The sequence below is a fragment of the Brachypodium distachyon genome, chromosome 3 (assembly GCF_000005505.3).
Source record: "Brachypodium distachyon strain Bd21 chromosome 3, Brachypodium_distachyon_v3.0, whole genome shotgun sequence".
In the NCBI taxonomy this organism is placed as follows: Eukaryota; Viridiplantae; Streptophyta; class Magnoliopsida; order Poales; family Poaceae; genus Brachypodium; species Brachypodium distachyon.
The window spans coordinates 30,385,009-30,397,588 of record NC_016133.3 but is presented as its reverse complement, the minus strand read 5'-3'; the positions used below and the strand labels follow the sequence as shown (position 1 = coordinate 30,397,588).

General features: G+C 43.1%; 1 protein-coding gene across 2 annotated transcripts; it reads right to left on the bottom strand.

Annotated features, from left to right (window-relative positions):
- Positions 1–7,227: 7,227 nt before the first annotated feature.
- On the bottom strand, positions 7,228–12,438 carry LOC100842666 (putative pentatricopeptide repeat-containing protein At1g13630). 2 transcript variants are annotated; one of them, XM_010236525.3, is made up of 7 exons: positions 11,868–12,438; positions 10,549–11,415; positions 9,353–10,380; positions 9,181–9,268; positions 9,002–9,070; positions 7,860–8,024; positions 7,228–7,775 (listed from the first exon to the last, which is right to left on the bottom strand). In XM_010236525.3, the coding sequence occupies exons 1-3, from the start codon at positions 12,202–12,204 to the stop codon at positions 9,365–9,367; spliced, it is 2,220 nt and encodes a 739-aa protein (XP_010234827.1). In that variant the 5' UTR covers positions 12,205–12,438; the 3' UTR covers positions 7,228–7,775; positions 7,860–8,024; positions 9,002–9,070; positions 9,181–9,268; positions 9,353–9,364. The 2 variants fall into 2 exon arrangements, with proteins under 2 accessions (XP_010234827.1, XP_003574066.1); XM_003574018.4 differs by having other exon boundaries at positions 9,353–11,415; positions 11,868–12,437.
- Between the last annotated feature and the right edge of the window lie 142 nt (positions 12,439–12,580).

Sequence of the window (12,580 nt, the reverse complement as noted above, 5' to 3'; positions counted from 1 at the left end):
CAGCTATTAGTTTACCTAATGGCTCCCGTCCACAAATTTTGCGACGCCCCTAAAACATGTTAACTAAAAAACAACCATTATGCCCTAAATAGTAGATATGATGTTTGTCAATTATACATGTATATACACATGTGGTCCAACTACTTGAGAGGTGGAAGCAAATTAGTCAAACTTCTCAATTATAATGTCATCACAATCAAACTACATTATCTTAGAAATACAGGTCGGCTGACAAACGCCAAAACAAGAGTGCAAGTTCTTAGCCAATTGACCAAGCTCATCAATTCTTTGGAGATCCCTCCGCAAGAGACGCTGCTGCAGGTGCAGGGATCTCCATAAGTGTTCAGAGGCAATTTACTCCCTCTGTCTCATATCTATTATATATTAAAAGTACATGACGGAGCAACCACAAAAAAGACAGAGACGCTAGAAAATCTAAAAGAAAAACAAAACATCTGAACGTTGATTAGTGTGGGCCCTCCAGTTATAACGGTCTAGATTAAATAGGAGGCCCTCCACGCTTAAACAACCAAAGCAACATTACGGTGGTACCAAGTTCGATTCTCCACACCGTCCAAAAAAAAACATGGTCTGATTCTTCATGTCATGACGTTGCATGCGCTCCAACCCAGCTCCAATAAAGTCTTGCCCCATGCTCATTCCCTCTCGCTAATTAATCTCATCAACTCACTCTATTAAATCTGATTGATTCTGGCAGCAATCTTATAGACGCTAGGTCGTAGGTAGTTAACACACGGAGAATAGAATTTGTACTGTATAACCTTTGCATGATTTCTGCATACATTTAATGCATATAGTTTGCTAATTAGCTGCACCTACCATTGTAGCCAATGCATTTTTTGGCGGGGCCAATAATATTGATTCCAACTTAAGAAAAAGACGGTGCTTGATAAAGAAGAGATTAGTGATTTTAATATAAGGAGACTTGCTCGAAGTTTGCCTTTTCAAACAGATTAGAGATTTACTCCTGTGTTGTTAAATATAAGATTTTTTATTTTTATTCTAAATAAACTTCTTAAAATTTGACCAAATCTATATTATATAATGTACAATGAGAGATATCGGAGAAGCACGACATTAAGCCACATCATCTAAATTATTTTGACCATCGGTTCTTATATTTAACAATAAAGATTTAATGACGGAATATGTTAGTTGGACTATCATCAAACATCAAATTGGTTTAGGGCCTACCTGTTGGGAATATGCCCTAGAGGCAATCATGTATGATGTAATTCCCAATGTATTCATAAATATTATTAAGTTGTCCTTGTTTGAACATCTGATATGTATCATTGAATATGTGATTTGATTGTGGAACTATGTATTCATGTTGTTCATACTAAATTGTCCTTAGTCATTGAGGTTGTGCTGGACACATAACCTAGACTAATGTGAAAGTTGGCTGATGACTCGGTTCCACTTGTCATGGGCATGGTGATGTCATTCCAGCTTACACGGACTCGGCTAAAGAGTTTAGCGAGTCGGACTGACCCATATTGAGATGCAACGAGTAGGTCGTCATTTGCATGTCTCAATCAATGTAATCCTTAGACCTGAGGTTATCGCACAATCCGAGTTGTGGATCACCAACTTAGGTTCTGTCAAACGTTGTTCCGTAACAGGGCAGTTATAAAGGCAGAGTTCGGGTTGACTGAGAATCAAGCTGTGTGATGTGGATAACCAAGATGGGATTTTGCCCCTCCGACTGGAGAGATATTCTCTGGGCCCTCTCGAGTGATATGATTCGGGAAGCATGGCCATGCGCGACTTGGTTAACTGTTAACCGGGTCGATCGACTAAGAGTTAGTCGGATGAATCCTATATCACAGATCGAGAAGAGAGTTGAACTATTAAAGGGATGACGATTAATTGCCTATAGTTCGACAAGGTATATCGTGAGGCAAAAGGGACTAAGACGTATGTCACATTGGAAGGTACGTCGTCATGACTCGATGGTACTTGGGAGTCGGCACGTTCTGCTAGGAGCCGCTACCGATTGATCGATTGTGAGTCGGACTCCAATCGTGTCCAAGTCGCCATGAGCCTGTGGGGTCACACACTTAAGAGCGGGAGCAAGTATTTGGTCGGGTTGGACCCGAGCTGGAATTGGGCTGACAATGCGAGTTGGACTCGCAGGGTGGATGGGCCACAAGGCTTGGAGCCCACTTCCACTCGATATATAAGCAGGGGCGTGGGATGCCTAAGGGGCACGGTTTTTCCACTCTCATGCGTTGAGAACCCTAGCCCGATTCAGTTCAACCGTCGCACCGGACCTAGCAGTCCGCTGCCGGAGCTCCTCCTCGCACGTGTGGATACCGGCAGAGGTGCTGTACGTTCACACTTCGACGATCGCGGGATTGGATCGGCTGGATCGGATCGAGGGACTGCACTGCATCAAGGCGCCGCATCAATAATCCGCAACTGCGCGTCTAGTGGTAATCCTCGTGGCCTTCTACCTCGGCTAGATCTTGGGAGTTCGCGTAGGAAAAGTTTTTTGTTTATCTCTACGCGCCCCTTCACTACCTAAGCCCAATATGCTAGGGTTAGTGTTATGGTGGACGTCTAGCATTTAACATCAAACTGGCTTAACGCTCACCTAGACCCAATACGCTACCAACATCAATATTTTTTAAGGTGCAACATACTCTCCTTCGATTGAAATGCCCCAAATTTTAACTATGATTACTAATTAACATCACGGATGAGCTACTAATTGGCTAGCGAACCAAACATTTACTAACCAGATACTGCTACAAAGAAAATAAAAAGATTAGCTCGCGATTTAAACTTTAACCTAGGTATTGATAGAACAGTCACGTAAATAAAAATCATAATCGCATTATGTTTATTATTGTCAAAGTCTACCTGCTAATATAACTTGGCGCAAACATGACACCGTCATGTAAATTTTAATTTTGTGTACAAACTGATACATATCACATATATATGGTCAACCGTCTCAGGTAGAGATCAACAACTGGCCGGTGATCTGAAGTTTCCAAACTTTAGTTGTGAATTACTATCTAAAACCGCATACTAGATACAATAACATGCTTTCGAACTTATTGGTGTAGTAAGATTGGTAATTTTACTTTTATAAGGATATTGGGGGTTGATTGATCTTGCCTTCCCACCGACCAATCGTGCTCATGATCCGAACTTCATCTGAGTTTATTACTCTAAGTAACATCAAACACACATGTCGTCTCTCTTATAAACGTTCCATCTACCTACTATGATCTAAGTTATAATTTATTATACTGATATAGTATCACATACAAATGATACACACATGCACAAATTATCACGACAGTTTTAATGTCTTTGTAATTTATAGTTATGATTGTTTTGCATACTAGAAGTTGGAAAGTAAAAATGCATGAAGATGTTTCCTGTGCAATTGTGTGGGACACATTTATGATAAACCAAATACATATCAGGACACTAAAGATCATCCCTCGCATTTGCGAGGGCCACGGTACTAGTTAAGTGACTAATGTTACATGTCAGGGGCGGATCCAGGATAAAAATGGAGAGCGGACAAAGATGTATTCATGAACCAGTTAGGCATTTGAGAGTGGGGGCAGCCTCTATGTACCATAGGCTTGGTATGAAGAGAATGAAAATGAAGTGGGGTAGCTGCCCCCACAACCTCTATTCCTCTAAGGTTGATTCGTCTATATTACATGTATCTAGACGCGCTTTGGGTATAGATATATTTATATTTGGATAAATTTGAGTCACTTGATACGAGACGGAGGAAGTATAAAAGAGTCAAACATATCACAAACATTTACCGTGTCAATGTGTAAACTTATTTTCCATCACGTGAAGCACACGTAGGAATAAGACACGACTCGTTACGTGCGCCGGTGGAATGTTTATCCGATTTCTGCAGGGTCAGTGCATTCACGGAGAGACGAACCACGAAAGCGAAAGAAGCACGTTCTGTTTCCGTGTGGATCTTGGCCTCGTCGTGTGATGGAGCCGAACAGCGACGTGGCGCTGTCCTCGTGTTTAGCTGGTGGGGTGGCCAGCAAACCCATCGCCGTGGAGAAGATGGAGCCTCGTTCCACCGAGGCCGCCGAGTGCTGGCCGGTCTGACCTCGATCCACGCCTGGGACGAGCCGTTGTAGTCGCCACGTTGGCTTGAATGGTCTCTCCCCCATTCCGAGCACGCAACGCACCTAAAATTATCCGAGAACGGTCGAGCTTAGTGTGCCATTGTCAGGGTCCATTAGCGTGTGGGAGGGAGGCGTCCGCTGTGAAACCTTTCACGGTTTCACCAACCGCGAATTCCTTTCCTCGAATCCCACTCATGCCATGCCAGCCAGGAGTCCCCGTTCCAGTCGCGGTCCGTCGTTGCTGTTTACGCCTAAACGGAAAACTCCGATAGGAAAGAAATGCCGTGCTTCCGATGAAGCTCGCTAATGACCCGTCGATTCTAGATAATTTCGGAACAGCAGAACTGTCTGGATCGTGTAACACTCGAGCGCAGAGAAGAGCAGACGAGGGGCCAAGTGGGAGGAGACATAGCAGACAAGGAAGGTGTCCAGGCGCTGCACCTACGCTTGGCGGCCGGGAACAGCGGCAACCGGTGGGACAGCGACGGGGTTCCCAGGCCCCGGCAGCGGCGAGACAGAAAGCTACGCCAGCCAGGTTGCCTGCCCCGCCCGCTTTGCCCTCTCGCCGCATCATTCCAGACAGGACCGGTGGCCTCATCCCTCTCACTTCACTACTCGATCGACGGAACGGACGCCCGGATGGCCTCTCGCTGCGCGGTCCGATTCACTCTCCACGAACGCAGCAGCAGATGATAGGTTGGTTCGTCAGTTGGGACGATACTTCGTCGTGCGTGATGATCCTGCCTGCTTGCCTGGCCGGCCACTGGCACCCGGAACGTACGTGGGTTTTTAGGCGTTTAGCCGGCACCGTCCCGAGGAATCAAGGGCTCGATCAGGTCTGCTAGCTCGTCGTGGATGCCGCCCTAAATTCCCTTGCACACTGATGAATGCAGAATGATCCCCGTCCAGCGGGGGTCGGGAGGGACTGACATAGAGCTGCAAATTTTTGATCCTCGATATACCCTTTGACACTCCTTAATTCAAACAAATAAACTGATTTTTCAAAAAGTTGTGTCAGTTTGGAATTTTAATTCATTTGTTTGAACTAAGGGAGTGCCTACAGCACAGCCCGCTGAGAAATCGTATTTCTCAGTCGACCGGCTGTCCGGCCAGCTCGCGCGCCTGCGTATATGTCTGTTTCTGTGTGTGTGAATTTGAAATTACACTACAAAACATCCGTTATTATAGAAATATAAATCCAGTCCCCACTTATATGATTATCATGTGTATTGCTACAAAATTTAAAACGGTGCTAAAATTTTGAAATTTTGAAAAATGACCGATCCTGACGAAAGCACAATCGCACAACACAACCAACGCTACGGAGAAAGGAAAAAGCAAAAAAAAAATAACAATCAAATTTTAAAAATTGCAGGTAAAAATTTATGCGCGACTTTAAAATTGCAGGTGAAATTTTGTGTGCGGTTTCAAAAATTTGCAGGTGAAATTTTATGCGCGATTCTAAAAATTGTAGATGAAACTTTATACGTGATTCTAAAAATTGCATGTGAAAGTTTATGTGCCATCCTAAAAATTTGCATGTGAAAGTTTAGGTGTCAGTCTAAAATATTGCAGGTGAAAGTTTACGCGTGATTCTACAAAATTAGGACACAAAAAAATAAAACAAATGTGAAAATTAGTATTGCTATTTTACATAAAGGCAAAATATACAGTTTGTGAAAGAATGAAACTCAAAGTGTGCACTTAGAGATGTATATGAAAGAAAAAAGACATAACGCAAAGGAAAGTCTACGGAAATAACAAAAGTTAAAACAAAAAACAAATCAAAAGAAGAAAAATGAAAATAAAAAGTTTCAGGTCGGGTCGACTCGAACCCACAACCTGGGGACAAGGACAGGAATGCCAACCACTAAGCCCGCAAGCATTTGTTGTGTACCCTCGGTTGTTTAATATTTAGCCAAGATTTGTCTTCATAGAAATTTCAGTGACAAAACTCAACACATGATCCGATGGTCCATGACATCGACTGAGAAAACGAATTTCTCAGGCTACTGCGCCCGAGCAAATCCGTTGAACTAATGAGAGTCAAAAGATAACTTGATAGTTAAAAATTTGCAGCTCTAGACCGTCATGCCTGCGCCGCAGCACCTGGTCCGTCATTCTGCTCCAGCCCCTATCCACAGACAGACAGAATTTCGCACCGTGCATCTGCTATGCTCAGAATTCAGAAGGATCAGAAGATAGAATGCGTGTACGGCAACGCATAGGCTGCGTCTTGGGCTCTTCTCGGAACCTGGACATCGTGTTCATGGATGTCAGCACTGCTGTAAGTTGACTTGGGGAATGGGATTCTATCGATCCTTCACGTCCGTGAACACTGCCAACTAAATTTGGGACGAATTTAGCATGTCATTGTACCCACGGTCAAGCGTCCCCTCCAATGATCAACTTTGGGAGCCTTGTCCTCTAGCAGTTCGTCCCCCAGCGTGTGTGGGCATCGGCCCAGACAGCTTGGCGCCGTGCCATGCTTTGCACACATCGAGCTTTCCCATTCTGGACATTTTTGTTGTGTGCGTGGATACTTTGGTTCTTTTTGTTTGAAAACGAGCTGAGAACTTCGAAAGATAAACATAACATAATTTTGCACACCAGTAAAGATTCACACCAATGCTGACCAAGATTTGTATGACGCAATCTCACGTATAACTGGAAACTGGTATACTCCCTCCGTCCAAGTGACAAATATTACATGTACATAGACGTCTTTTGTGTATAGATACATTCAAATTTGAGCAAATTTTGAATCACTTAACATGGCACGGAGAGTACTACTCACAACCCAAGTTGGCAAGTTCTCCTATAAAAAAAGAACGCGTATTGCATTAGCACTTTTCACAGCCTATGAAAACTTCAGTTCTCTAAAAAAAAGTGATGACACAACACTTACAGCTCACCAATGCACACAACTGATTTCGTACTCCCTCCGATCCTAAAGTTGAACAAACTGATGGCCTTTAGAACATAATTGATTTCGTACTCCTTCCTATCCTAAATTTGAACTAAAACCACAACAAGAATTTAGGATAGAGTATCTTTTAATGCAAACTACTGCTGTCTCTGACCAATAAGCATGATTTGATCACAACATCAACAACAGAAAACTGTATAACATCAAGAGGCACAAGGGTACACAATTTGGACAAACTACATAAAGATGGAAACACGGGAATCTCACTCAGTAAAGGGTTGAAAACGACTAGAGCACATCAAGACGAAAAATTGACAAGAATGTGGGTAGAGTAAATAGGCCAGCACCCATATACCGATCCCTCATGTTTTGGCTTTTGGTCATGTACAAGATTGCTCATTTAGATCTCAGGAGATGCTACTTCGTAGAAGAAATCTTTGGGACTTTGACTACAGATCATGGGGGCCGGCCACACTGCCCAGATCACCTTTGGTGGGAAGGCTAGCTTCAGCCTTGTCCACTTCCATCCGACAAGTGCTATCATGCTTCATGGATTCCCTAGGATCAACTTGGTTTTCCGTAAGCATGCTCACACAGTGACTATTGAATGGCAAAGCAAAATTGTCGTTACACGGTTCATGTTCCACTCAACCATGTGCTGGAATCTTTGTGTGCATGTTGGAAGCACACACCCCGCCCTGCAAACCACAGCATGACTAAGTCATTTCACAAACTTGTACCAGCATCACAAGGATAGATTGGAACAGCTAACAAATCCGCACCTCGGGTCAGCTCTCAGTGCCACTTAGTTGTTCAGTTCCATGGCCTCTCTGCAACTAGCACATTCGCTCCATCTGTTTATTGTTTCGTTACTCCAGCCACTGACCAGGTAGGCCTAGGCAGTGGTGTGATGGCTCATCTTAATGCCATCTGCTTCGCTGATGGATCTAAGAATAAGAGGAAAAATCTTTATTCATAAAAGTACGACATAACTCGTACACTGTCTATTGAAAGTGGGCAGATATTCCAAAGATCAGACTGCCCAGCGAGTCCTAAGAAAATGAGAAGGCATGAAATTACATGTAGCACACTTTCCTACTAATTCTTTTAGTGCGACTCCATATACTGTTGGTATACATGACGATTGTCGCACAAGGATACATGGAGCTTCATTTATGACAAGACCTGAATCGTTAAGCGTGTCTACATCTCCCACAAAAAGAACTACCGTGTGAAACTAAAAGTTGAACAAACTGATGGCCTTTAGAACAATGTAGAGATAAAATGCAAAGCCAATAAATAAAAGCAATCCTGCCCAGTAAAAACATGAAAATAGGTGCGGCCTTGAGGAGGGAGTAGATCTCTACGTAAAAAATAAAAACCATGTACTGAACATATAGCTTCATGATTGCATGTCATGCCTGCTGAAAGGGTTTACACAAAACAAAGAGTAATCAAAGTTTTTTTTTCATTCAAGGAGAAGTTGCTTCATATATTTGATTGCTGCGGACAGCAAAACTTATAAGTTGTTTCTAGGTGCAGCTGCTTTGTCTGACTCTCTCTCTTTTCTCTTTTCTCTTTTCTCTTTTCTCTTTTCTTGAAAGAGTCCGATCTCTCTAGATGTGCGCTTTCCTATATACATGCAAGTATGCTATGAGAAGTGTTACAGGTAAGCATCAATGGTTTGACAAGCCATAAAAATATATCTACCACTACCTCTGTTCCTAAATATAAGATGTTCTAGCTTTGTCTTAAGCTTCAAGTTTGACCAAGTTTATACAAAAACATACTAAGATGTTTAAGAAGTTTGACTTAAGACAAAATAAGAACATTTTATATTCAGGAACGGAGGGAGTACAAATTAAGCAGACATGAAAAGTATTCAGCAGTAGAAACAAGATAATGGGTGGTAGAAACATTATACCTGAAATATACTCTCTATTGCTGATTGTGCTAAAAAAATATCACTACACGTAGGTATTTAGTCAGGGCACTGCAAAAAGAGGGTAAACCAAAAGTTAATTATGAAATCAGACTCTTAAAATTCGTGGCTCCAATATACTGGCCATGTGGCACAACTGGATGTAAAAGATTATATCCAACCTTAAGCTTTTCACAACTACACTGATAGGCTGATCCTATGGTTACATCCGGTCCATGTTGTCCTAATCCTTCATCTGAGCCTTAAAACCTGTAAACCAACAAATATAATACAATAGGAATTAGTCATGCAGTGGAATGTTATCTACAGAAAGAATTAGATAATCTCACTTACATGATCACGGTACTAAATACCAGTTTTAACAGCAAGTGCATGCAGTAGGGGTAGATAGAAAAGCTCTTTCCTTTTCTGGAGAGCTCTGACAAGCACATAATAAACTTGAGTGTCTGGGAAAACGCCAGCAGATAACATAAATGGGATGAACATAACAGCTTCTTTAGCAAATTTCCTTTTGCAAAGTCGATTTATTGCAGCACTGAAATCTTTAACAGTAGTCTCAAACCCGTCATCTAGAAGCTTCCCAAATAATGAAATGGCCTCGTAAGGCATTCCTTTTGCACACTCAGCTTTGATGAGTGTTGTATATGCAAATTTTCTCAACTCAATACCCCTTTCTCTGAGGGATTCCAATAGATATTCTGCTTGAATGACTTGCCCCTTCAAGCATAGCACATTAATAAGAAAGTTATAAGTAACAGGTGTCGGCACTATACCACAGTACACCATACGATCATGTATGTGGAAAGCCATCTGAATGTCCTGCACTTCGCAAAAACCTTGTATAAGTGTATTGTAAGTTACTGGGTCCGCATTAACACCTTCTCCATGCATATTATCAAGAAAATGGATAGCATCATGGAATCTGAGCTCCTTACAAAGTCCCTTAATAACAACACTATAAGTTATAGCATTTGGCTTGATCCCCTTTTCCACCATTTCATATAAAATACTGAGCATAGTGTTAACTTTTCCAGCTTCAGAGAGTGCATCCATCAAGGTAGTGTATGTTACCATTGTTGGCAGCAGACTACTTATCTGAATAGCCCTAAAATAGCTCTCGGCTGCTTGTAAATCCCCACATTTGCAATACCCATATAGGATAGAATTACATGTGACAATGGTTGGGAACATACCAGCTATAACAATCTGATCATACAGACCAACAGCATTACTAATATCACCAATCTTTGCATAACCATCGATAACTACATTATAGAGCACTACATCACCTGGCTGATATTTGACAGCTACATTTTCCAAATACCATCTTGCTTCAACTAGCAGTCCTTTCTTGCAAAGTCCTACAAGAATGGACAAATGGTTCAGTGAGGTTGGCACCACCTTCTGGGAACAGCACATAACATCACAAACTTCTAGCGCCCTTTCAATTTCTCCTAGCTTGCAGTACCCATGGATGAGGATGGAATATGCAATGATATCCATATCTAGACCAATACTGTGTATCTCACCAAGTAAGTTTTCAGCCTCATGGACCAAACCCTTTTTGAAGAGAGCATTGAGAAGGACACTGTATGTGACAATATTCAACTGCAGCCCTTGGTCAAGGATGTCGTTTCTTATCTTCATGCCTTCTTCAACATCACCACTTTCACAGTGACCAGCAATAAGTATAGTATAAGTAACAATGTCAGGTTCAATGCCTTGGTATCTCATAAACTGAATTATTTTTGGAACTTCTCTTGTCAAACCAAGCAAGCGGTAACCATTAATAAGGCTGTTGTACGTGACAGTCTCAAGTTTCATTCCTTCTTCGGTCACTCTCTCAAAAAGATCCACTGCTTCATCCAAGAAACCTATTTTACACAGACCATGTATAAGAGTAGAATAGGTATACCTGTCAGGGTTTAATCCGTACTTGAGCATCAGACATAAAAATGATTTTGCAGGCTGAATAAACCCCCAATTACATAATGCAGACATCAGAACGTTGAAGGACATTCCCAATGGTTTAAACCTTTCCCCTTTTCTTGCCTCCTGAAGGAAAGATAAAGCCTCTCCAACTTTATCTTGCTTGCAAAGGCCATCGATGATAATGCTATGCGAATATTCACTCTTGGAGATACCATATGCCTCCATTTCTTCAAAAAGCTCCAATGCCATGTCCGTCATTCTTAGGCCATACAATAAACTATCGTAGGTGGACACCGAGATTTGCATGTTTAGGCTGTTCATTTTACTTAGAACGTAAAGAGCATCATGAATCATCTGAGCTCTTGCATAACTATTTGCAAGAGCATCCCACATAATACTACTGGGATCGCATTCTCTGAATCCATTCCGCAATATATCACAGAGAATCGCCGCAGACCCAGATCCTGCAGTAGGAATGTAATACAATTTAATGTGAGAATTGTGAGCTTTAATTGTTCTCTTTTGCTACACATGATATCGTGATCAAAGTTCCACCCAACAATTATAATTTATAATGTAAGAAAATCTATGTGGGCATATGATGATAGCATCCATTTTATCCATGCAAATAAAAACTGAAAAAAGGCAATTCTAAACACTTGTTCTTTCACTGCCAAACCGGTTTGTACACTGTTTTATATGATAATGACCATGACTCTGAATGAACACAAGTTATTTGGCATATCAAACAAATCACCGATGCAATTTCAGGTCTTATGACCAATGAGTTCTATCTAAAATGTCACTACTCACTACCACTGAACAGTGCAGCTCAGCGAAAGGATGATTGATCACGTTCCCCAATCATCTCCAAGAGCACTTGGTAGTTACAGTACAGAATACATAGGGAGCTCACCTTGTTCGGTGACCATCTGCGCCAAGGCGCCCCGCATCTCCCGCCACCTCCTCTGTTGCAGCAGTTCATAGCAGAGGTTCATCCGCACGGCGATCGAGGCCCTCCTCTCGATCTCTTCCTTGTCCTCCCCAAACCTGCCTCCTGCCCCGCCGGCACGAGGAGGTGCTAGTAGTGCGTCCCTGGCAACAACCGCATCCTCCTCGGAATCCGTTGCCGCCACCGCCGCCGAGGAGGGATAGGAGGATATGGGCCTAGGCAGAGGTGCAAAGGGTAGCGGAGGACGGCGCCGGACATGAGGCAAGAGGAGGCGCAGGGGGAGGCGTGGTCGGAAGCGCATCCGAAGGGGCAGGGTCTCATGGCGGGGGCGAGCGTAGCGGGCTAGGCACGGAGAGTGTCGATCTTGGGTTCGTCTCTCGCTGAGCTGCCGTGCGCGTTCCGGTGGTTGCGGCGGCGGCGCAGAACATGGGAGGAGGCTTGCCGGTGCCGGCGGCGGCGGCGTGTGCGGTCGGGGTTTAAGCAGCGAAGGGCTTTACCCTCCCAATTGGGGGAGGAGAGGGCAGAGGGAAGCGGGCCGAGCGGATGTGAGCTTCGTCTTCCAGTTTCAGTTTCGCACTAGAGCTGCAGCAACTGGGCCTCTGGATCTGCGGCCTGGATGTGTTCTCTTTTTTTTTTGACCAAGCTGGCCTGGATGTGTTTTATTTTGAAGTGAATCG

What these genes read in the sequence shown, in the direction of transcription:
- LOC100842666 (XM_003574018.4), bottom strand. Translation starts at nt 12,204, where the DNA reads ATGCGCTTCCGACCACGCCTCCCCCTGCGCCTCCTCTTGCCTCATGTC. An exon ending in GCAGATGGTCACCGAACAAG is followed by an intron (nt 11,416 to 11,867) that starts GTGAGCTCCCTA and finishes TTCCTACTGCAG; the next exon opens with GATCTGGGTCTGCGGCGATT.